We start from the raw sequence: 26,556 nt of genomic DNA on the forward strand, positions 1-26,556 counted from the left end.
ATCACCCTTGTGCCCGCTGAACTATATTGGCTCCCAGCCCAGCATAACCTTGATCTTAAAATCATTCAGACCCCAACATGGCCTTGCCCCTCCCTATCTCAAGCACCGCCCCCCCCACCTCCCACACCCTATATTTGTGGCTGTGACTTTAGCTGCCTAGTCTATAAGCTCTGGAAATCTCTCCTTGTACCTCTCTGCTTCTCTACCTCCCATTTCTCCTTTAAGACACTCGTTGAGACCAAGTCTTTTCTCACCTACCCTGATATCGCTTCACATAACCCAGTGTCAAATTTTGTTTGGTAAAGCTTCTGTGAAGTGCCATGGGCGGAGCGAGTTACTATGTTAAAGACACTACATAAATGCAAGTCGCTAGAAGAGGAGGCAAGTTAAGCTAGGAAGTAGTGATTTGATGCCAAATGTTGGTTTTAAAAGGCTGTAGATTATAGTTTGGAAGGAAGAACTGAGAGGAATAAGGGGTTTCAATTTTCAGCACCACTGGAGCGTTTGAATTAGAAAAGGAGACGTTGTGCTGAAATCAAAACCAATCACACTCAGTGTCCGGAGAAAAGGAAAGGTGCATAAGCGGATTTGTTCACCATTTTATTGTTCGATTGTTAATTGAGTGGAGGGAAATCTGGCTAGTTGTCCTTTTGTAGGCAAATCATGACAGAAGATGGCAGATGTGATGCAGAAGTCAGAAGAACGTCAGAGATAGCCAAAGGTAATTTTCTGAAGATGAAGGATGTGTTAATAACAGGAAATCTCAAGCTCGTGAAAAGGAAAAAAATCATAAGATGCTGCACTCTGTCCACTTTGCTGTCTGCCTCAGAAACCTGGACAATAAATAAAGATCTCTGGAAGAAAATAGAGGCCTTTGAAATGTGGATGCCAAGATGTAGGCTAAAAATGCCATACACAGACTATAAGACCAATGAAGAGATGCTTGAAATTGTAAGAGCAAAAGGAACTCTTAAAAGTGACATCCAGAAAAGAAAATGTCCATATTTCAGCCATTTGATCAGAGCTGGAAAGCTACAGAGATCTCTGCTAGAAGGGCAAAGAGGAGGGCAGCAGAAAGAGGGGTCAACCTTCCCATAGTTGGAGATGAGCTGCAGTGGGCATGTGAGGATGGTGCAAGACAGACGAGTGTGACCTACCATGACAGCAGATCTCCTGATAAGAGTAGCTACAAGCAGCAGCAGCACCTTACCAAGCATCATGATGTGGTTATGGGGATAGGGCGGAGAAGTAGAGTTGAGGGCAAACGTCAGCCCCGATCCTATCAAATGGTGGAGCGGGTTCGAGGGGCCGAATGGCTCCTCCTATTTTTTCTGAGTACAGGTGCTGGTACTTTGGGACAGAATCCCTGGTGCTTTGGTAAGGATTGGAGCAGGAGGTAATAGGATTCTTGGTGAATAATTAATTATGATATCAAACAAAGATATAGGGCACACCTTTCAAATTATTAATGAATTTGAAAAACATGCAGACGGTGTCATAAAAATATGACCATACAAAGTAGTCACTGGCAGATTAAATCTCTGGAGACTTGTCTTCAGTAAATGCTTGGCGTGAGGTTAATTTTCAGTTTTAAGAGGAGCCGTAATGAATTGGAGTTGTCAGAAACTCATCGCATTCACCTTCTTCTAGGGCCTTCTGGATCCCCTAAATCACTTACAAATTTAGCCCTGGTACATTGATCTCCACTTTTCCAACATCTTTCTGCTAATTGAGCTCTTGAGTGGGACTCAAACCCAGAGTTTTCTGACTCCGAAGGGGAGAATCTGTTCCCAGATGATCGGCAAAAGAACAGGAGAGGAGACGGGGAATTTAGTTTAGCAGGGAGTTGTGATCTGGAATGCACTGCTCATAAAGGCTGATGGAAGCGGATTTACTGGTAACTTTCACAAGGGAATGGATTTGAAAAGGTAAAATTTTGTTCTGGGGAACGAGCAGGGAGGGGGAGTGAGACGAGTTGAATAGATCTCTCAAATGTTTTCATTTGCCTTTTGAACCAGGCTGACATCAAAAGGGACAAGATGGAAAATTAATCAGGCTGGGGGGTCTAGGTCCCTCGAAGTCTCCCAATCTTGGCATTCCATTATGTGTACCAAATTCTGGTGAGCCAGGATTGGAGGACTGCAGAGATCACAGAGGGTTGTAGGGCTGAAGGAAGTTACAGGTACAAAGGGGCAAAGCCACCGAGGAATTTAAAATAAAAACAGAAGTAGCTGGGAAAACTCAGCTGGTCTGACAGCATCTGCGGAGAGGAACACAGTTGACGTTTCGAGTCCGTATGACTCTTCATGAGCTCTGATGAAGAGCCATATGGACTCGAAACGTCAACTGTGTTCCTCTCCACAGATGCTGTCAGACCTGCTGAGTTTTTCCAGCTATTTTTGTTTTTGTTTCAGATTTCCAGCATCCGCAGTATTTTGCTTTTATCTTGAGGAATTTAAAACCCTGAATGCCTTAAAACCTCTCTTCTTTTAAGAAATGGGATAAGTAGCATTGTTCCCTTTGATCGGCTAGCAAGGAAACATTCTTAATTACTGTTGCTTTCAATAAACTATTCCATATCTCCCAGCCCTGTCTCTTCGATTTGTGGTTGTCATGTAGTGGGGTATGTTTTGTTTTCTCTTAGCCAGCTTTACTGCTGTCTGAAGTTATTTTTAGTTTGAAGGGGGCGAGAGATGGTGAATGGCTGAGAGGGAGAATGATTAACTGGCCAGTGGGTTAGTACAGTATGAAGTATGAGACAAGCAGATGCAAGAGTAACAAACAATTCAGTCATTATAAAGGGTAACGCGTTGCTGGACAATGAGGCCTTATAACACAGACTGTATAGATCCTATAACCACATCTATGGGAGATCTGTAGGGGGGAGAGCAGGGTGTGTGGGGTTAACTGGATAGCTCGTTCAAAATGCCAGCACACACACGACAGGCCAAATGATGACCTCCTGTGTTATATCACTGTCGTTATAAGAACGTAAGAATTAGGAGATGGAGCTGGCCATACCAAGTCCCTCGAGTCCGCTCTGCCATTCAGTAAGATCACGGCAGCGCTTCTACCACAAATAACCTTTTCTCACATCTCTCAACACCCGCAGTGCCCAAACATCTATCGGTCACAGTCTTGAATGGACTAAACAACAGCACCCCAACTCCGAGTCCACATGACTCTTCTTCAGAGCTCTGAGGAAGGGTCATATGGACTCGAAACGTTAACTCTGTTTCTCTCTCCACAGAGGCTGCCAGACCTGCCGAGCTTTTCCAGCATTTTCTGTTTTTGTTTCAGATTTACAGCATCCGCAGTATTTTGCTTTTAGCATCCCAGCTCCACAGGGTAGAGAATTCCAAACATTCCTATTTAAAGGAATATTCCTGCAAGTCCTTAACCGTGTGCTGTGGTGGATCCATTTCCCAATTTCCAGATCTAATTACGTGCTTGATTTAGTCAACCTATATTAAAAATTACTAAAATTTGTCATCTTTTTAACCCACCGTGGGCAACGGGCAGACTCTTGAACACATAGTCCAGGGTTAGATGGTGAGATATGCCAATCCTTTGACAGGCCTGGGTTCTTGATGCGTTTCCAAACCCCCTCCTTTGAATGCGGTGAGGATTGATTCTGGATGATGAGTGTAGACTATTTGGTGAGATAATTTATTTCAATTTATTTCTTTTTATCATTGAAAAGCATATTGAGGGGTTGTGTCCGGGGAATTTACCCCCTGTGAGCACTCAAAAGGGCTGAGTTTTATCCAGGAATACATATTGCGTTAAAGAATTTGTTTATTTTTTTAAAAATTAGCGGGGTTGTCAGAAATTATTTACCAGCGGCTTGATTACATTAAAATGCTGCCTCAGTCATTTGTCATCTTTGTCCAGCACTTTTTCCAGTCGATGGTTTATTCATGCCAGTCACCAACTGAGCTGTTCTTTCAATAATTAAGTAGGTGTCTACTAACCAGAATGCAGTGAAACACAGCCAGGCCTTGGGTCAGAGGAGTGAAGGGGCTCCTTCTGCTCGTGTTTTGTTAAATCAAAAAATTTGGCCTGGTCTGGCGTGGCTGTGCTTTCAAGTGAGCTAGATCATGTTTGAAAGGGAAGAGGGGTCTTTTTCAAAAAAAGCTGAGTGGCGGGTTCGACAGTTGAGAACCGCTTTTTGAGCTGAACCTTTCATTCATTATTAATAGAGCATCTCGATGTGTTTTGCACACTTTGCTGCATCCGATTATGGAACCCAATGTTTAACCCACTGAGGACCGTTTTTTGTTTCAACTTTGTCGCCTCCATTTGGAAATAAATATCTTTAGAAATGCCTGTTTAAAGTTAAGGCCGTGGAATTCCACCCTCCTAACTGCGAGACGAGTTTTATTTACATCGCTCTTCCCATGTAGCAAAGCATCTTTTACAGGAGTGTCGTCGAACAAAAATTTGACCCCCAAGCCTCATGAGATTTTTAGGACAGGTGACCAAAAGCTTGGTCAAAAAGAGGTAGGTTGTAAGGAGCGTCTTAGAGTAGAAGAAAGAGTCAAGAGAGTTTTGGGGAGGGAATTCCAGAGCTTAAGGGTCCGGACACGGTCGCCAACGGTGGTGCGATTAAAACTGGGGATGCGCACGAGGCCAGAATTGGAGGAGTGCAGAGATCTTGGAGGGTTCTAGGGCACGAGGAAGCTGCAGAGGGAGAGGCGAGATCACAAGACGACTCGAGACCAGAATAAATTAGGTTAAATTTGATGGTGTAATCCGCCCTTAGCATCATTTGGAGGTGTGTGATTAAGAAGTGTTGATGACACTGGAGTTAACAGCTTGCAAAGTTCACTGGCCACTAGGGCTGATTTATCTGGAGAAGACCACACCCAGTGACAGAAGAAATAAGTTGGTTAAAGAATTCCTTTCCATGTTTACAATCAGCTTCAAGCTATGGCTCAGCGTGCAGCCCTAGCAACCCGGACTCAGAAGGTTGTGGGTTCGAGACCCACCCGAGACTTGAGCACACAATCCAAGCTGACAGGTCCCAGTGCGGCACTGAGGGAGTGCTGCACGGTCAGGTGAGGCGTTAAACTAAGGCCTCACAAGCCCACTTAATTGGGTGTAAAAATCCCACAGCCACTATTTTGAAGAAGAGCAGGGAAATTGCCCCATCCCCAGTTTCCTGGACAATATTTACCCCACAAACAACATCACTTAAACAGATTACTTCGTCATTATAGTTGCTGTTTTGTGGAATCTTGCTGTGCTCAAATTAGCTGCTGCTTTTCCTACATTACAACAGTAACCACACTTTAAAAAAAAATATTTAATTAGCTTGAAATGCTTTGGGATATCCTGATGTTGTGAAATGTGCTATATAAATGCAAGTGTTTCCTTTGTTTCTAAAAGTGCACGTTCTGCACATGAGAGAATACTGTGAAACATTGACTGCAGTACAATTTGAAAACCTCAGATTTTTACTGGGATGCTGATCAGTTTGATGATGCGCACAGCACGAAATAGTTGGCTGGACTAAGCGACTGACCTTATAAGTGAAGATTGGGTAAATATTTGAAGCAGGCAAAGATACAAGGTTTGGGAGCAGAAGGTGTGGAACACTGAGATGAATTTTGAATTGCTCCGGAAAAGAGCTAGTATAGATACGATGGGATGAATGACCTCCTGTGCTGTGTGGGTCTTTGATACTATTAAGTCCAATGCTCCCAATTAACATCAAAATCCTGCCTGTTCTTAAAGCAACATGGAGGGTAAATTCAGCCTGAAAATAGCAATGTTTGAGCATCATTATCATTAATGTAAGTAGTGAAGAAAATAACTGCGACTAGCTTGTTTGTGTGCTGAAATTCTGTCTAATTGGAATTGCTCCTTTCATCGAAGGCATGGGAAGTTAGTGCAGGGTTAAATCTTGTTGATGTGAAACCTGACAGGTTACGGGTTATCCCATTACAAGTCATGTTAGCTTGAGGATCGAAACGCCCGGTGACACCAGATAGTTGTCTGCCCATCCCAGGACACAACGCACTTCAATCGGCAGGAGCAGCAGGAGAGATAATTAGGGGCAAAGAGAAGGGGACCTCGACTGTAAACGGAATGGAAAACTTCTGGGTCTTCCCAGGGGATTATCAGGATGAAGAGGTTTGTCAGGATTGGAGGGCTCTGAGAACCAGCAGACTTTACGCACTTTAACACTTGTGATTTTATCTTCTTTCTTCCCAGGGATGTTGTTTTGAAATTTATTGCAATTAAGGACAGAAGGTGCAAGCAGTAACTGAGCAATTTTCAATAATAATTCTGCTCACGAATATTACAATCAATGAAACAAGTGTGTTTTTTCTTTTGCTTGGTTTGCAAAGTTTTAAGGGGATGTTATCAGAAAATTCTGAAGCAAGCAATGACTAAATTTTGTCCAAATGGCATCTGTTCTCAAGTTGGTTTTTTATACAAATATTCAGTTGCTATTTTTATTAACCCAAGTGCGTGTTTTAATGGGAATGATTCCTGTGGTTTCAAAAGTTCGGCGATTTCTTCCAAGTGTGTTTTAGGCACCGCCAGGAAATTTCCGTCTGAATCGTTGGTGTCGCTGTGATGTGAGCAAAGTTTTGTAAATGTGTTTTATTTTTTTCTCCTCCCTCTCCCACCCTATTTTCAGCAATCAGCCTCACCTGGTTCCTCTTCCCCCCGAGGTGCAGAATCATCTATGACGCAGCATCGACCTGACATACATGATGCAGCAGAAACCTCAGCAAATCGAGAGGTACACACTCCAATTGGCAACGCTGAGTTCATTTTGCAATCAGGGCCTCACCATTGACTTTTCCTGTACCCCCGAACCCCCAAGTTACACCTTTTTGCTGTGAAGATTTTATTTAGCCGATATTGTTAATGGTTCTCTCGTCGGGTATTGCCCCTCTCTCCTTTAAATCAGCCGTTATCATCCCTCTCCTCAAAAAAAAAACAACCCTTCAACCCCCTCCACCTAAGTACCATCCCATCTCCAGCCTCCCATTCTTCTCCATAGCCCGTGAACATGTGGTCACATCCCAAATCCATGTCCGTCTTTCCTGGAACGCCATGTTTGAATCCCTCCAGCCAGGTTTCGGCCGCTGCCACAGGTACAGGCACAGCTGTTGTGACATCCTGTCGACTGTGACAAAGGTTAACCTTCCCTCCTCATCCTTCTTGACCTGTCTGCAGCCTTTGACACTGTTGACTGCACCATCCTCCTCCAATGTCTCTCCACTGTCATCCATATACTCTCACCTGGTTCCATTCTTAGCTATCAATCCGAGATTATCCACAATGGCTTCTCTTCCCACTGTCACACAGTTACGTCTGGTGTCCTTCAAGGATCTATCTTTGCCTCACCCCCCTCCCCTCCTATTTCTCATTCACATGCTGCCCCTCGGTGACATCATCTGAAAACACAACTTCAGTTCTCTCTCAAAAACAGAAAATGCTGAAAAAAACTCAGCCGGTCTGGCAGCATCTGTGGAGAGAGAAAAACAAAGTTAACGTTTCGAGTCCATATGACTCTTCTTCAGAGCAGACTCGAAATGTTAACTTTGTTTTTCTCTCTCCGCAGATGCTCAGACCGGCTGAGTTTTTCCAGCATTTTCTGTCTTTGTTTCAGATTTGCAGCATCCGTAGTATTTTGCTTTTAATTCAGTTCTCACATGTACACTGATGACACCCAGCTCTACCTCACCATCACCTCGCTCAGCTCCTCCACTATTGCTAAATTATCAGGCTGCATAGCCAACATCCAGTATTGGAAATCTCCTTTGACTAACTATTGGGAAGACAGAAACCCTTGTCTTTAGTTCCTGTCACAAACTTGATTCCCTAGCCACCGACTCCATCCCTATCCCAAGCAACTGAGACTGAGCTCACCTTAGGGTCATAATTGACCCCGAGATAAGGTTTCGATCACATTTCTACATCGCCACCAGGACCATATGTAACATCGCCTGCCTCTACCCCTGCCCAGCTCATCTGCTTCTGAAATCCCCTTTAAGCCATAGTTATGCCTAACCTTGACTATCCCAATGTTCTGGCCTGTCTCCCATCTCCCACCCTCCATAAACATGAGCTCAAAATACTATGCTGCCTCTACCCTAACTTGCACCAAGTCCTGTTCCCCACTGTACTTGCTGATCTATACTGACTCCCAGTCCAACGGTATCTCAATTCCAAAATTCTCACCCTTGTGCTCAAGTTCCTCCATGTTCTCACCTCTCCCTATCTCTGTAATCTCCTCCAGCCCTGCAACCCTCTTGAGATATCTGCTCCCCTCTAATTCTGGCCTCTTACACATCGCCGGTTTTAATTATTTTACCATTGGCATCCATGCCTACAGCTGCTTAGACCTTAAGCTCTGTATTTTCCTCCCTAAACGTGCCCACCTCTCAGGCCCTCCATAAAACCTACCTTTTTGACCAAGCTTTTGGCCATCTGTCCTAATATCTCCTCCGGTGGCTCACTGTCAAATTTTGTCTGATAATTGCTCCTGTGAAGTACCTTGAGACATTTATGCCGTTAAAGGTGCTATATAAATGCAAGTTATGGTTGTCGCAACACCTTCAAAATAGCACCTGTACAATTCTATGACTCTATAACTGTGCTTAAAGCAAACTCTTAGGAAACAAAAAAGCAGAAGTAAGTTTCTCTTTTCAATATAGGTGCATAGATATTTGCCTTTGGGATTGATATTTTGTTGAATCTTGCATTGCTTAGAAGTATTTGTCATGATCAAACTTTGTGAAATTGTGTAACTTTTGGTTATTGCATGTGATAATCAAGTTAAAATTTAAGAGCCATGGGGAAATGGTATGAGGACAGCGACCAGAATTGTAACTGCTGCTGGTAAGCAATTATACAACTTTGCTAATTACTTTTTTTCCCCCCCCCCGACAATCTGCCCTCGCCCGCTCCTCTTCTGAAGGAACTGTCTCCCTTATTGGAGTCCACTTACATGGCAAGTAATCACACAAAGTGGCCATTCTATTCAGTAAGTGAACCACTTCAGGAAGTGCCAGCGAGCTAATCAGTGGTGGAGGACAGTAACAAGGCCAGTCTGATCCTCTCCTCTCCTCACTAAATGTGCATGCGCATGTGAGTATACACGCATGCGTGAGCACATTTCCTGACAGGGGTGGGTTCCCTGGGCAACCCTCAGGACCAAGAACTCTTGAGCACCTTTTAATTTTCAAATGGCCGCTTGGTAGTTCAGCAATACTCAAGTTCTGAAAAAAGAGACATGCTGTCCAAGCTTTTCGTCTTGCACTCATCAGGACAGGTGCAAGAATACCAAATTTCAAAGGGAACAACAATTTATACTACATTGGAAAAGGGGTGCTGATTGGTTGGCAAGTGGGCTCTGGTCAAGATGTTGCCATGAAGAACGCACCAGGGACTCTTTGTTTAATTCAAAAGAGGCACAATGCTTGGACATGTTCCTTTTGCCTGCAGAGAACAGGTCCCTGCCTATGAATATATGTGGCCTCTAGCAAGTTTAGGTGAGCCACGTTGCAAACCTGACTGATAACCAGCACCCTTTTTTCATGCAGTATAATTTTTTGCTCTCTTAAAAATTTGGCATTCTTGCATCTGTCCTGATGATGAATGCACACTGAATAGGTTCCAAAGCATGTCTCTTTTTTTTTAGTTTTCCTTTCCAAACCTGGCATGCAGTTGTAAACCCTGACTGTCGCTCATTTAAAATCAGTTAGCTAAGGACAAGCCAGGTGTCAGATTCCAGGTCCACTCAGCTCTAGGCCAATGGGGAAGCCCATGTAACCTCGCAGATGCTGCAGGACTTTAATGTTGTCGCCCAATTTCACCAGTGCCTTTGAGTCAATAAATTGCAAACCAAATTTATTGAAAGTAACCCGCCAATGGGTGCGCGCAATTGTCTAAATGCGTACGAGGACAAAAGGCAGGAAAACACCCGACTAGTTCATCAAACCTGCCCCCCACCCCATGCGCTGTAAAGGACGATGCGCCATGACTTAATGTTTAGCCGCCATCCCATCCCCCACCCCCCCTCAGCCGCAGCCGCATATTATCCTGTGAGAGGCTCCAGTCCCAGGGCCAATAAGGGAAAATTCCTCTGCACCCTTCCTCAGGCTATCAGTAGCCTGCCCAGAAGATCGTGTGGAGCTAGTCTGATCGAGAAAGACACTGTTATAGGATATGATCTCTGCCCCCAGTCCCAGTCAAGATCCAGCCCAGCTGTTGAGGGAGTGTGTTAGAAGTCTATGCTCTTGGTGTTTGTGGTTTGGACTGCTCGCTGCCTTCAAAGTGAAGAGGTTTCTGTTTGCTTTGAAATGATTTGCTACTCAAAGTGATCAGTCAATGCTTCCTGTGAACTTTAGAATTTCACTTGAGTAGTTTTATGATTTGTCATCTTCCTAATAATTTGCATGCTTGCTCCTAAAATGAGAACATGAAGTGACTGGAAATGTTATACTGGGGATGAAAGTGTGACGGTGCATTAGCTGCAGGAATGGTGCATAGCCGAGGGACTTGTAGGTGGTGTGGATTGACGGCCTAATCTTTAACGTATGCTGCCCTGAATCATACTGTGCTAAGAACGTCACATCAATTTAATGCTGTTTTCTCCTTTTTTTTGATCATTGCCTTCTCTAATAAAGGCTCAGGTAAGTATTTCACACCTACTTTACAATGGATGGGTGTAGTTTTCTCCAAACCTTTTATACTTTTTCTTTCCTTTGACCCGATTGTCTTGATTGTGCTCGCTCGGTGGGTCGAGGGGTATTGTGTACAGATGTGGCCGGCAGCTTCCTTGGCAGGCATTTTCCTGCCCATGTCAAAATCGTGACGTGCAGCAAATATAAACCGTGTTTACATTGATTTTTCCACATGATAATGGAAGTGGTACATTATTCTGCACATTCTGTCAGATTGTCATTAAAAACCCAACTGGTTTCACTGATGTCTCTTTAGGGAAGGAAATCTGCCACCTTTACCCGATCTGGCCTACATGTGAATGCAGCCTCGCTCTAGGGTTGGCTCTTAGCTGCCCTTTTGAATTGGCCATGCAAGCCGCTCAGTTGTATCAAAGCCCAGCAGCTAGTGATGGGCAATAAATACTGACCTTGCCAGCGACACCCATGTCCTGAGGATGAATCTGTGTTCTACGCCTACAGTTGTACAGATTGTGACGTACAGTTTTTCAAGGCCATCTCTCTGCAATGGGCTTGGGCAGCTGAGAAGACCTTCATTTTTAAAATATAATGCTGAAAAAAGAGACTTTTTTTGTCGAAGCTTTTCATCTCGCACTCATCAGGACAATTCACAAGAATACCAAATGTAAGGGAAACGACAAGTTTATATTGTACGAGAAGAGAGTGCTGATTGGTTGACAAGTGGACTCTGATTGGCAGAGGCGTTGCCATGGAGAATGTACCAGTTGATGATGACTGACAGTTAGCTTGCCAGTTGACAGAGTCCACTTGCCAACCAAACAAGGTTGAAGAAGCAGATTGGGCTTAAGGCCAGGGAAATTTATTCCGATCAATGGCTGAGCTGATTAAATTGTTGTTTCCCTTACATTGGTATTCTTGCAAATAGTCCTGATGAGTGCAAGGTGAAAAGTTTTGACAAAAAATGTTCCTTTTTCAGCAATACTCAAGCTATGTACTACCAAACAGCCTTTTAAAATGGATGCCACATACAAGACCACCAGCTTAACTGTTATGTGATCAACTCGATCGATTTAATCAGCTCAGCCATGGATCGGAGTTATTTTCCACGACCTTAAGCCCAGTCTGCTCCTCAAACCTTGACGCTACATCCCCCCCGCCGTCTACCCCCTCCTCAGTTCTTGCTGAAAGATCAGCCACGTGCCTGGAGTATTACAGGGCTCCCTGCAACAAACCACGATTCTGATCTCTTCTATATTAACATCTTAACTGGTTATGAGGTTTATTCCCTGTAAAGAAAGCTATCCCTTTTTGTAATAATGCACAAACAGTGGATCAATAGGGTTTGTCCGTCAGAGATTGTGGAACTATATATAAAAAAAAAATTCAGTCTGCAAAGATGGCCATTTGGCCCATTACACAGTTTTGGTTCCAATGAGCTATTGGTTTATTCCCATTTCCCATGCTTTTTCTGCTTCTGTGGTTTTTTTTGGAATATCTATGAAACATTGCATGTGACTCAGCTTCAGTAACCTCTTGGGAGAATATGAAACATATTGCAACAGTCCTTTGTGTAAAAATAAATCTTTTAACCTCTTCCTTTAAACTTTAAGGATTCATCCTAAATTTTGACCCCCTTGTTAACCACTCACCAGTGGTTTTTAAAGATCTGTGTACTGCAAGACCGATATCTTCCCCTGCCTCCCTAGCTTTGAAAAATTGCCCTATTCGGGCACAATCACATTCTTATGTTGTTTTTTGCCCTGTGTTCTTGCCACTTCCCAAACTTTATCTAATTGTCTATAATCCTGGTCTTCACACTTTGTGAAAGATGTAAAGGCCTTGGAGAGGAGGTTTACCAGGACAAAGCAGCCCTGCTTGATTGGCACCCCATCCACAAACATTCACTCCCTCCACCACTGACACACAGTAGCAGCAGTGTGTACCATCTACAAGATGCACTGCAAGAACTCACCAAGGCTCCTTAGACAGCACCTTCCAAACCCACGACCACTACCATCTAGAAGGACAAGGGCAGCAGACACATGGGAACTCCACCACCTGGAAGTTCCCCTCCAAACCACTCACCATCTTGACTTGGAAATATATCGCCGTTCCTTCACTGTCACTGGGTCAAAATCCTGGAACTCCCTCCCTAACAGCACTGTGGGTGTACCTACACCACATGGACTGCAGCGGTTCAAAAAGGCAGCTCACCACCACCTTCTCAAGGGCAATTAGGGATGGACAATAAATGCTGGTCTAGCCAGCGATGCCCACATCACATGAATGAATAAAAAAACAGAGAAGTTTAAGGGAGCCCATTAGAGGTGCTCAAAATTGAGGAGTTTTGATAGCACAGTTACGGAGGAACTGTTTGCTTTGACAAGTGGGTCCGTAACCAAAGGTTATATTTGGCAAAATAATTGGCAAAAGAACTAGAGGGAAAATGAGGAGAAATTTCTTTACCCAGAGACCTGGAACGCATGATCTGAAAGGGTGGTGGAATCAGATTCCATAGGAACTTTTAAAAGGCCACTAAACATGTAGTTAAAGAACATTAATTTGCAGGGTTATGTGGAGAAAACTGATGCACTGGATAAAATTGAATAGTCCTTTCAAAGAGCCAGCAGAGGCACGATGGGCCTAATGGCCTCCTTCTGTGCTCTAAGATTCTAAGTTCTCCTGTAGGTAACAGCACACTGCCATCTTATTTTTTGACATCAAAGTTGGAATTGACAACTAGATCAGACAGCTGAATGCAGACCCAATACAAGGACGAGATACTGAGAATATATTTATCCGTTTAACTTAATGACCTCAAAATTATTCTCCTCAAAATTATTCTCCTCAAAATTATTCTCCTCAAAATTACCCTCTTTTAGGGGGATGGGAATAGGAGGAGACCATTTAGCCACTCAAGCCTGTCCTGCCATTCAGTGAGATCACGGCTCATCAAATATCTAGAGCGGAGGAGGCTAAGATGAGATTTGATAGAGGTGTTTAAAATCATGAAGGTTCAGATGGAGTAAATAAATAAAACTGTTTTCAGTGGCTGAAGAGGCAGTAACCAGAGGGCACAGGTTTAAGAAGCAGGGACGACATGAGGAAAAGGCTTTATACCTGACGGGTGGCTAGGATTGGGAATACACTGCCTGATAGCATGGTAGGTGTAAATTCAATCCCCACACTTCTGTGGCGAGTTGGATAAATACTTCACAGAATCTTTACAATGCAGAAGGAGGCCATTCGGCCCATCCAGCCTGCACTGGCTATCTGAAGGAGCATTCCGCCTAGTCCCACGCCCCTGCCTTATCCCTGTAACCTTGCACACTCCCTCTTTTCGGATAGCCATCCAATTCCCTTTTGAATACCTTGATCAAACCTGCCTTCACCACCCTCTCGGGAAATTCGTTCCAGACTCCAGCCACCCTCTGGGTGAAAAAAACTTTCCTCGCATCACATTTACTCCTTTTGCCAATTATTTTGGATCTGTGCTCTCTTGAGTAGGCACAGTTTCTCACTATTTACCCTGTCCCTACCTCTCAGGATCTTGACTACCTCTGTCAAGTATCCACTCAGGAGGGAAAAGGATGTGAGGACAGAATAGGGAAGTGGGAGCTAACAGGATTGCCCTTTGAAAGAGCTAGCAAAGTCCCATTGGGCTGAATGGCCTCCTCCTGGATGGTACCAGTGTATTATTCTATTTATTGAACAGATTTAAGTTCAAAATAAAATATCAATGAATATAATTGAATGCTGTAAAAGTACACTAAGTAAATCAGCATACGTGAAGAAGTAAAGTCAAAAAAAATTTGGATGGAATTGGCTGCAATGATTTCTCCGAGGAAAGGGCCCATGTCCGTCCTTTGCTGTGAATATGATGCATTTCAAATCATTCAAGGAAAGTTAGACAGCCCAGCATTTTAATATACATGCGTCAGAAGCCTTATTCCAAAACCACTGCAGCCTGATATCCTGCTTGCAGGTACAGTGTGATATTGTGTTAGCCGGTATTGCTGAGTCAAACCAGCAACACTGCTATTTGTAGCTGCAAACCCAATAATTGAACAGTGCTCTTCACTGACAAGCCAGCTGTTCCATTTCCTTCCAGTTTTACACGGAGTCAGATTTCAGCAACTCTCAAGCTCGCAGTATAGTTGAATAAGCACGGCCAAGTTACGTCATCTCAGAAGAGGGTAGGTTTTTATTTTGCCCCTACCCTGGTTTGATGGCACATTCCAAAGTGCTTTCCCTTTCCCCCTCTCTTTGGGATCCACCATTCTCCCGTCGTGCTCTATCCGAGAGACTGGACAGGGCTTGCTGCTCTGACTCTGCGGTTTGGTACATTTCCATGTGCATATCTCTATCTCCCTATCTCTATCACTTCCTCCAGCCTTACACGCCCCTCCCCCCAAGAGATCTCTGCACTCTGCCAGTCCTAGCTTCCTGTGCATCCCCGCTCTTAATCGCTCCAGCATTGGCTGCCTGGGCTCTAAACTCTGGAATTCTCTCCCAACACCTCTCTGCCTCCCAACCTCTCTCACCTTCTGTTAAGACACTTTTTAAAACCTACCTTTTTCACCAAGCTTTTGGTCATCTGCCCTCATATCTCCTTATGTGGCTCAGTGTCTTGTTTGCTAATCACCCCTGTGTAAGGACATTGGGAGACATTTTATTACAACAACTACTTGCATTTATATCACATCTTTAACATAATAAAAGCACCCCAATGCACTTCACAGAGATGTAATATGTTACAAGATATGGCACTGTGCATAGCGGCAGGTTTTAAGGAGCGTCTTAAAGGAGGAGAAAGAGGTGGAGAGGTGTAGGGAGGGAATTCCAGAGCTTAGGGCCAGTTGCGTTAAAGGTGTTCCGTAAACTCAAGTTGTTGCTAAGGCGCGCTTTTTCAGAAGTTTCTTAATTCTGGATACATCTTCCTCCAGGGGTTTATGTAGGAATAAAAGCAAAATACTGCGGATGCTGGAAATCTAGAACAAAAACAAAAATACCTGGAAAAACTCAGCAGGTCTGACAGCATCTGCGGAGAGGGATACAGTTGACATTTCGACTCCGTATGACCCTTCATCAGAACTAAAAAATATAGAAACGAGATGAAATATAAGCTGGTAGAGGGGGGGGTGGGAGGGACAGGTAGAGCTCGATAGGGGGCCAGTGATAGGTGGAGGCCAAGAAGAGATTGCCAAAGATGTCATAGACAAAAGGACAAAGGGGTGTTGACGGTGGTGATATTATCTAAAGAATGTGCTAATGGGGACATTAAGGGTAGCAAGCAGGACAAGCTAGTGGCAGATGGCCCTAGTGGGGGTGGGGAGGGGGGAAGGGATCGAAATGGGCTAAAAGGTGGAGATGAAACAATAGATCAAAATAAATTTAAAAATAGGAGGGAAAAGAAAAATATATTTGTAAAAAAATGATAAATTATTGGAAAAAGGGGGATCGGAAATGGGGTGGGGATGGAGGAGAGAGTTCATGATCTGAAATTGTTGAACTCAATATTCAGTCCGGGAGACTGTAAAGTGCCTAGTCGGAAGATGAGGTGCTGTTCCTCCAGTTTGCGCATAGCACTGTATCGCTGAAAGAGCATTCCACCTAGCTTCACTCCCCTGCCTTATCCCTGTAACCTTGCACATTCTCTCTCTTCAGGAAGCAATCCAGTTCCCTTTTGAATACAGAAAATGCCGGAATGACTCAGCAGGTCTAGAAGTATCTGTAGAGAGAGAAACAGAGTGAATGTTTCGAGTCCTTATGACCCTTCTTCAGAGCTCTGAAGAAAGGTCATACGGACTCGAAACGTTAACTCTGTTTCTCTCTCCACAGATGCTGTCAGACCTGAGTTTTTTCAGCATTTTCTGTTTTTGTTTCAGATTTCCAGCATCCGCAGTATTTTGCTTTTATCCCTTTTGAATATCCCGATCGAACCTGCCTCCACCACCCTTTCAGGAAGTTTGTTCCAGACCCCAGCCACCCTCTGGTGAAAAACTTTTCCTCACATCACATTTACTCCTTTTGCCAATTATTTTGAATCTGTGCCCTCTAGTTCTTGATGTTCTCTTGAGTGGGAACAGTTTCTCACTATTTGCCCTGTCCATACCCCTCATGATCTTGAATACCTCTGTCAAGTCTCTTCTCAGCCTTCTTTTCTTCAAAGAAAACAGACCCAACCTCTCCAATCTATCCTCATAGCTACAGTTCTTCATCCCAGGAATCATACTTGTGAATCTCCTCTGTAGTCTCTCCAATGCCTTCACATCCTCAAGTATGGTGCCCAGGACTGCACTCAGTACTCCAGATGAGGTCTAACTACTGTCTAATACAAGTTTAACATGACCTCCTTACTCTTGTACTCAATACCCCTATTGATAAAAACCTAAGATAGTATTTGCTTTATTAACTGCTCTCCCAACATATCCTGACACCTTCAATGACTTAGGTATGTATGCGTCGAGGTCCCTCTGTTCCTGCACCTCCTTTAGAGTTTCTCCCTTTGCTTTATATTGTCTCTCCACATTCTCCCTGCCAAAATGAATCTCTCCCCGATACAGGATTCTGCTGGGAGGCTAGGTTTAAGCTGGGCCTGCTCTCCAAATCGCTCCCACCCTGTCATTACTGCACCCGCAGGGATGGCTTTCCCTACTGGAACCTCTGCCAGTTTTGCCCAGCATTCGTGACATGCTTGTATATAAATATGCACGTTAGGAGCAGGAGTAGGCCGTTTGGCCCCTCAAAACAAGAGGCCTGGAATGCCTTTGCCACCCCCCACTCCCCCACCCCCCCCCCAAACAGCCATCAATCTCAAAGTGATGACTGGCCGTTAGGAAGGTGAGAAACTGAAGCAAAAGATTGGACCAGAAGCTTTGAAGAGGTAACTCTCTTCTTGATCAATTTGTTTGAGGACCATGAGAGGTGATCTAATTGAAACATGTAGGGCAGAATTTTGCCCTTGTCTGGCGGGCTAGCCCGGGAGCCATGGCGAAGCTGCCCGCAATTGGGCCCCGACATGGTTTTCATGTCGGCTGGCTGGCCAATCCCCCCCCCCCCACACTCCTGCCCCACCCCCATCCACCCCTTCCCACCTGAGGCCTAAGCTTGATCATTTTTGGGCATCCCCCTACCATACCCGGGAAATCCTCCCGCCAGCCTCTGAGGCTGGACAGGAAACGGCCCTTAAGTGATCAATAATTGGCCACTTAAGGGCCTCGATCGCGGAAAGGGCGGATGGGCTGCACAAGCTCTGGCCCGCCCCAGCGTAAAATCGCTGAGAGGTCGGGGCGGGTAGGAACCCAGCCGGAAGCCCATTCCTTCTATTTCACGCTTCCCCCTGCCTAAGATCCCGTCAGCGGGCGGAGCGTGAAACTCAGGCCCAGGTAAAGTTCTGAATAGAGCAGGAGACCCTTTCCCTGTTCTTTGCCCATAGCCCTGCAGTTTATTCCCTCTTCAAGTGTTTATCCAATTCCCTTTTGAAAGCTCCTATTGAATCTGCTTCCACCGCCCTTTCAGTCAGCGTGTTCCAGAGCACAGCAACTCGCTGTGCAAAAAACAAAAGAGCAATTTCTCCTCATCTCCCTTCAGACTCTATTGCCAACTACCTTAAACCTTTACTCTCTGGTCACCCTGTATTTGATATATAATTAGTTTTACTTATCAACATTTCACAAAAGTTTTTTATGCACTTTGTTTTGGCCAATGACGGATATCTGTTATCGGGTCACAGTCCAGCCATGGTCTTCAGAATGTTGGAACGGGCTCGAGGAGCTGTATGGCCTCCTCCTGTTCCCACATCCCTATTGTTTATGGCTCCATCCTTATTTCAATTTCGTTGACACTTCAACGATTGTACGCTTTGAAAGGCCACAAACTTGGAGAAACTTTGATCAGATCGTGTGCAATAGTCAAAAGAAAATGCTGGAAACACTCAGCAGATCAGGCAGCATCTGTGGAGAGAGAAAACTGAGTTAACGTTTCATGTCAGTGATCACAGTGGGGGTTTTTTTTTTAGCATTAATCCAGGACCAGTTAGTAAGTTAAACATAGAATCATCCGAATTTGCAGCAGAGAAAGGGGCCATTCAGCCCATTGTGTCTGTGCCAGCCACAGGGGAACCATTCGGTCTAATCCCACCTTCTAGCTCTTGATCTGTAGTCCAATAGGTTACAGCACCTCCAGTGCACATCCAAGTACTTGCTAAATGCGATGAGGCTTTCAAGGAGTGAGTTTGAGATCACCACCACCCTCTGTGTGAAAACAAATTCTACTCAACTCCCCTCTACTCCTTCGATCAGTTAATTAAATCTGTGCTCCCTGGTTATCGACCTCTCTACTAATGGAAATAGGTCCTTTCTATCCACTCTATCTCGGTCCTTCATGATTTTATGCACCTCAATTAAAACTAAATTGTCGAAAAAAATCAATCATGCCTTCAGTATGCTACACATTTTGAAAATGTACCCTGCTCTGCAGTTTTCAAGACTGTGAAACCAATTGGGTTTCTAATACTGCATGTGAAGTGGTGTCAGCATGTTGGATTAAAGTGCTTTTGATGAAAGATGTGATTGTTTACATGGAACCTAGTGTATGGTGTCTGAAGCAGTGTCTGTCTTAATTTCAGTCAAGAAAATGTTTGGCCTCCTTTCCCACTTACGTTGAAGGTAAGGTGCTTTCTAATTATTTTAAAGCAAATCAGATGCCTTTTTATGTTGCAATTACTGTGATCGTGAAAGGGATTATTTGCCCTTAGCCTGGAGAATTATTCCTGGTTTCACTTTTCAGCTTCAGAGCTTTGGATACCAGAAATTGCTCCTTATTATCTTGAAGCTTGCAGACATCCTGCTATTTTTGTATTTCTGTCTGTATTTGATGAATTGCCCCAGATCCTCTGTCAGTGGAGTGGTGAATGTTGAGACGTTAGTTGTTGTTATGTGTTGGGTGCAGAGGAAGCCCCAAACTGCGCCCATGTGTAGTATTTACTCAGTAAGTTTAAACTTCCAGTGGGTTGAATTACACAGTGCAAACCCTCCGAGACAATCTCTGACACTGACCTTGGTGTCAGAGAGTTGGACTTGATGCCCTATACTTACCCAGATATTTACTCAATCCCTCTCCAGCTGTCAATCTCAGGTTTATGGCAGTGATTAAGTGAGGGAGCAGTACAACAAATCCTTAACACTGCTCACCCCCCCCCAAACACTGATCACCCCCCCACACCCCCAACACTGCTCACCCCCACCCAGACCCCCAAAATTACTCACCCCCCCACACCCCCAACACTGCTCACCCCCCACACCCCCAACACTGCTCACCCCCACCCAGACCCCCAAAATTACTCACCCCCCCAACACTGCTCACCCCCCCAACACTGCTCACCCCCCCAACACTGCTCACTCCCCCCACCCCCAACACTGCTCACCCCCCACCCCCAACACTGCTCACACCCCCCAACACTGCTCACTCCCCCCACCCCAACACTGCTCACCCTCCCAACACTGCTCAATCCCCCCCACCCCCGACAATGCTCACCCCCCCAACCCCTGACACTGCTCACCCCCCCACCCCCTGACACTGTTCCCCCCCCGCCCCCCGACACTGCTCTCCACCCCCCCCACCCAACACCCCCCACACCCCTGACATGAATAATACAAAAACTCAAGTGCTTGCCCCTTGGCACCCCACCCCAGCACAAACCTGACAGTTTCTCTCTTCGGACTGTTAGCCAAGGTTTAAAAGGAGGCCAGTCCCCCTTCCCCAATGAATGTTGGTTCAATTGCCACTTCAGATACTTGAACACAAAATCTAGGCTTCCACTCCCAGTGCTAGTGCTGTGGGAATGCTGTACTGTCTGAGGTGCCGTCTTTTTGACTATGTATTAATCCCCGTATTGCATGATGGGTGGATGCAAAAGAGCCCACGACCATCAATTGGAGAAAGAAAGAAACAGATTATCTCGTCACAACCACACCACTGTTTGTGGGAGCTTGCTGTGCACAGATTGCCACACTTTCATACATTACAACAGTGACTTCACTTCATTGGCCCCAAAGCCCTTTTGGGACTTCCTGAGACTATCAAAGGTGATATAGAAATGCAAGTCTTGTATCTTCTTCCAGGATTTGATCATGTTGGATTCTGGTGAGAGGAGATTAAAAAGAAACAGAAAATGTTCACTTTTTTAAATGGCTTCATCAAGAAACAAATGTTCACTTGATGATATTCCTGAACAATCATTGTTTCCAGGAAGTGTTAATTCTAAAATATACAGAGGCATAAAGGAAGGAAACTGTTGCTGTGTGAGAACTGTATAAATAGTTCAGCTGGAAAAGATTTCATAGATGTAGACCTGTGGAAGAGAATCTTAGCCCAGCAACAAAAAATAGATGCCTTTAAGGTGAAGCTAGAGAAACTCAAGGGAGAGAGAAATAGAAGGACCAGAAAGGTTTGATGGGCTAAATGGCCTATTCTTGTTTCTGTGTTCCTACATTTGTAATTTGTCAAAAAAAAAGTTTATTTATTCGTTCAGAGGATGTGGGCATTGCTGGCTAGGCCAGCTTTTATTGCCACCCATAATTGCCCTTGAGAAGGTGGTGGTGAGCTGCCTTCTTGAACCGCTGCAGTCCATGTGGTGTAAGTACACTCACAGTACTGTTAGGGAGGGAGTTCCAGGATTTTGACCCAGCAACAGTGAAGGAACGACAATATATTTCCAAGTCAGGATGGGGAATGACTTGGAGGGGAACTTGCAGGTGGTGGTGTTCCCATGGGCCTGCGGCCCTTGTCCGTCTAGATGATAGCGGTCTTAGGTTTGGGAATTGCTGTTGAAGGAGCTTTGGTGAATTCCTGCCGTGCACCTTGTAAATGGGGGAGGATGTTTAAGGTGGTGGATAGGGTACCAGTCAAGCGAGCTGCTTTGTCCTGGATGGTGTTGAGCTTCTTGAGTGTTGTGGGAGCTGCACTCATCCAGACACGTGGAGAGTATTCCATCACACTCCTGACTTGTGCCATGTTGATGGTGGACAGGCTTTGGGGAGTCAGGAGGCGAGTTACTCACTGTAGAATTCTCAGCCTCTGACCTGCTCTTGTGGCCACAATATTAATAGGCTGGTCCTGTACAGTTTCTGGTCAATGGTAACCCCCCAGGATGTTGATAGTGGGGGACTCAGCGATGGTAATGCCATTGAACGTCAAGGGGTGATGGTTAGAGTCTCTCTTGTTGGAGATGGTCAACAAGAGCACCTCCAACAAGATGGCACTCCTGGCATTTGTATGGCGCAAATGTTATTCGCCACTTGTCAGCCCAAGCCTGGATATTGTCCAGGTCTTGTTGCATTTGGACATGGACTGCTTCAGGATGTGAGGAGTCATGAATGGTGCTGAACATTGTGCAATCATCAGCGAACATCCCCACCTCTGAACGTTTGATGGAGGGAAGTGAACAGAACTCCTTTCTTTACTGGGTGTACATTGAGAGATTGTCTCCCCTGATTTGTGGAATCTAAAACAAGGGGCCACAGTCTCAGGATTAGGGGCTGTGATCATTTAGAACTGAGATGAGGAGAAGTTTCTTCATTCAGAAGGTTGTGAACCTTTGGAATTCTCTACCCCAGAGAGCTGTGGGTGCTCCATTGTTGACTGTATTTCAGGTGGGGATAGACAGATTTTTGGTCTCTCAGGGAATTGATGGACATTGGGAACAGGCGGGAAAGCGAAGTTGAAGCCATGATTATCAGCTATGTTCGTATTGAATAGCACAGCAGGCTTGAGGGGCCGTATGGTCTACTCCTGCTCCTATCCCTTGTGTTCTGATAGGGTGAAGTGAAGAGGGGTGGGAGGAGCATAAACACCAGCATGGACCAGATAGGCCAAATGGCCTGTTTCTGTGCTTTACCTTCTGTGTGACAATCACATACTAGGGCTTGTCTTTTTATTTCCTGACTCTGGAATAACAATCAGACAACATTATTTTAGGCGGTTGAATAGCGTTATGCATGGACAAACATTTAATAAGTAATGGATGAATAATTTTGACCAAGGTATATTTGTGCTGTGAAAATCTTGAGTGAGGTTAATGTTGGGGTTGGATAAAGAATAGGCTAAAGAGTAGAACCCATCCAGTATGGTTTTGTTTGGTGACACAGGGCTGGTTATAAACTGCTTCTGGTTTGTTTTATTCAGTGAAGAACAAAGGGTGGAGGTGGTGACTATCTGAAAGGGGCATCAACTCTCCAGGATTATCTTGGGGTGTCTGGTAAATGAAAAGCTAACCTCCTAGACACTATCGACAACGTGGAACGTCGTCGGGGACATCAAAAATAAAGCATTTAGCATTCTTGGAACTCTTCAGATTGTTGGTTCTAAAGATTATCAGGGAAAATAAAGACTGGTTAGAGGTTAGGGGCAGGAGGTCATGAGTCGTCGCAGATTCTATTGAGTCAAAATTGGCCAACCATGCCACCTGGTCCCAAATTACCCATCAAAATTCTTTCTCTTTATGATTCTCACTGGTTTTGTTTTCTGGGTTTGCAGTCCCTGGACCATGCGACCCAGAAGATTTGATTGATGGCATCATCTTCGCAGCCAACTACCTGGGCTCCACCCAGCTGCTCTCTGACAAAACCCCGTCCAAAAATGTGCGGATGATGCAAGCCCAGGAGGCAGTCAGCAGAATCAAGGTGAGAACTTCCATGTGTTGCCTGTGACCATTAAGTGTTCTTTGACAGGAATATTATCCGTAATTTTAACATTGGAACTGACAGAGTTTGCTTACATGCCAGAAAGGTGGAAGCCATCATCAAAATGAACATTTCTTTCCAATCTCTTGACCATTTTGCATAGATCCAAGTGGATAGGATTGAAGTTTTGCTTAATAATGCCTCTGGCCACCTTTTGCGTGATACACTAAACAGAGACCCCATCTGCCCCCTCAAGGTGGATGTTATAGATCCCACAGCCACTGTTCCAAAGTGGAGCAGGGGACTTCTTCCCGCATGTCACTGTTTTAAAAGCAAAGCAAATTTTTTGGTGCTACCATTTTGATCAAGCTTTTGGCCATCTACCCTAGGTGTCAAACTCTTGTTTGATTGCTCCTGTGAAATGCCTTGGGATGTTCTTACTAAATAAATGCAAGTTGTTGTTGATGTCATTATCACATTTCTGTCTGGGAGCTTGCTGTGTACAAATTGGCTGTAGCATTTCCTACATTACAGCAGTAACTACACTTCAAAGGGTACATCGTAGGCTGTAAAGCGCTTTGGAACATCCAAAGGTCATGAATGGTGCTACAAAATTGCAAGTCTTGTCTTTCTCTCTCTCTCACTTTCCTCACTCTGTCTCTTTCTCTTTCTTCACTTTCTTTCTGTATCCCTCTCTTTCTCTCACTCACTCTCATTCTCTTTTGCTCAGCCTCTCATTCTCTCTTGCCCTTTCCCGTCCTCGCTCTCTCTCGTTCTCTCACTCACTCTCTCATTCTCTCTTGATTTTTCCCGTCCTTGCTCTGTCTCTCTCGTTCTCTTTCTCTTATGTCTGCCTGTAGTCTTAGCCTTTGCCCTTGTGAGCTATGGAGCCCAGTGTTGCTTTCATTTGGAGGGAAGCACTGCCCAGAGTTATTAACACGCCTTCTAAACATTAAATCAATCTACATAAAGTAAAAAAAAAGTCATAGGTTTCTCTTAGAGATGCAATGTTCTTAATTTAATGTTATAGCAAAATCATACTCAAAAAATGAAGCATCTGGGCAACTTCGGAACACCAACTGTTAAAATCCAGTCATTTAACTTTTCTTGCATTAATCCCAATTGATTGGTGCGTTGTTGAAGAGAAATCGACTTGCCTTTTTTCCCTCATGGTATTTTGCCTGAGAGATTTAATTAGTAAATGCGATTGTGTTCCTTTAAAAGTCTCCATGATTGCAAGCAATAAGGTTTTTCACCTTTTCATAGCTCTGTGTAATGCGTCTTTCAGGATCTTCTGCTAACCATGAAATCCCTTAAATTGTTAATTACAGGACATTTGATTCTTTTTAACCTAGGTTTTAATCTTGATGTGCATTTACTTTAAACTATTTTTTCCCAAAGGGATTAAAATGTTCTCGGTTTACCAAATGGGCCTTCCAGCTGTTAGGAGCCTGTCCAACAGCTGTATTGTCTAACGATTAGCCTTGAATGGTGGAACAGACTTGAGGGGCCGAATGTCCTTCTGTTCCTGTGTCAACAGACGCCATCAAAACATTTGTAGTGACTGAGAGCACCGTGCGTTTCTGAAAGCACAGTGGATCAGTGGTACCGTACTCTGCAATTGGTTAAAATCTCAGGATCAGAATCTGATTGACAAACTTCAAACCCAAAATACCCAGTCAGCCAGTCTTTCAACCAGATGCTACCCTGTTTAAATCCCTGAAAAGTGTACTGGCTCAGATTTTCCTAAAGTGAGCCCCATTAGTTAGATTTTTTCCCTTCACCCGTTAACTCAAATGTGCTTTGAGCTGATAACAGTGCAACAAAGGCAACATTGCTTCTGGAACCTCACACAGGACCACCAGCCCAGCTCCTTAACCAACGCAATTTAAGAATGGAGAACGAAACAGAGGAACACGGGAGAAGGAAATGGGGTGAATTAGATCAAATCAGGTACAGAAAGAGAAACAAAGGGAGGGAAAGAAAGATTGGATTAAGAAAGAGGGAGAGAAATAAAGAGACTGAAAGAAAAAGAAAGAATTTTTTTAAATTACATCGGCGTAATTTTCGAACTGCAGGAATGAGACTCCATGGTTTGAATTCCTTTCTCCCTGGGCCAGAAAAGTTGAATTTCCTCATTTAATGGGTCCTCGCGCTATTAAATACCAGCCCTACTTTTCTTTAGCAGCTTTAATGGGTAATTAAGCAATAAATTCATCAAACTCACAGAGAGGCAAAGGACGAGCTTCCGTTTTTGCAAAGCTTACCACAAAGTGTCCAACAACTTGTGCTGATTTGCAACTCCCAGGGAATCGGTCCCTCTGCACAAGTTGCTGGGTGATTAGTAATGACCAACATTGTTAAACTCACCATTGCTTGAGCAGCGCGCTCTGGGCCATTCTAATTAATGTGCAAGTAAAAAAACACCACTGGGTGGTCTGCCACAGGTTTGAGTTCATAAATGTTGATATTTTTCCTCTTTTTCTTTTCCCCTGACCCTCTTGCCCCCATTTAGATTGGGATGGGTTTGAATATTGAAAGTCTTTGGAAAACACAGTGCTGCCTACAAATAGTGAACTTTTGCCTCCATTTAACATCACCATCACCATGGTCCCAGTTCATTTTCCATTGAGTTGATCCATCCGTCAGACCAAACAGAATCGGCCCTTGTTCCATGTTCTCTACCCTGGAGCTTCTGTTTCTCCTGAGGTTCTTACAGACATACAGGGACGCTAGACAAAGTGCCAAAAAGAATGGCCATTACTAGAACTGAGAGGTTACAAGTATTGTGTAAGACTAAACAGGCTGGGGCTCTTTCCTCTAGAAAAGAGAAGGCTGAGTGGTGGCCTGACAAAGGCCTTTAGAATTATGAAGTGGCTGCACCCAAGTAGACGCAGAGAGTTTCCACTAGGGGAGTCCAAAACTAGCGGCCAACAATATGAGATAATCACTAATAAATCCAATCATGCTTCACCCAGAGAGTGGTAAGAACGCAGAACGTGCTACCACAGTTTGAGGCAAATGGCATAGATGTATTTAGGGCGGAAGCTAGTGAAACACATGAGGGAGAAAGGATTGGAAAGACATGTTGAAGGTGTGAGATGATGTACGCTGGGAGGAGAATTGCATGAAACATCAGCACAGACCGGTAGGGCTGAGAGACCTGTTTTTATGCCGAGCCTTGTGTAATTCTAGGTGTTTTG

General features: G+C 44.5%; 1 protein-coding gene across 5 annotated transcripts in view; it reads left to right on the forward strand.

Moving 5' to 3' along the window:
- apba1a (amyloid beta (A4) precursor protein-binding, family A, member 1a) overlaps positions 1 to 26,556 on the forward strand; it is a 154,882-nt gene that overhangs the window by 74,137 nt on the left and 54,189 nt on the right. For all 5 annotated transcript variants that reach the window (XM_078529927.1, XM_078529926.1, XM_078529948.1 and 2 more), the window contains 3 exons: positions 6,653 to 6,757; positions 19,300 to 19,339; positions 23,208 to 23,353. In XM_078529927.1, coding sequence (XP_078386053.1) covers positions 6,653 to 6,757; positions 19,300 to 19,339; positions 23,208 to 23,353 — 291 coding nt within the window. The remainder of the gene's footprint in view (positions 1 to 6,652; positions 6,758 to 19,299; positions 19,340 to 23,207; positions 23,354 to 26,556) is intronic.

Source organism: Cetorhinus maximus, chromosome 2, assembly GCF_964194155.1.
Source record: "Cetorhinus maximus chromosome 2, sCetMax3.hap1.1, whole genome shotgun sequence".
NCBI lineage: Eukaryota > Metazoa > Chordata > Chondrichthyes > Lamniformes > Cetorhinidae > Cetorhinus > Cetorhinus maximus.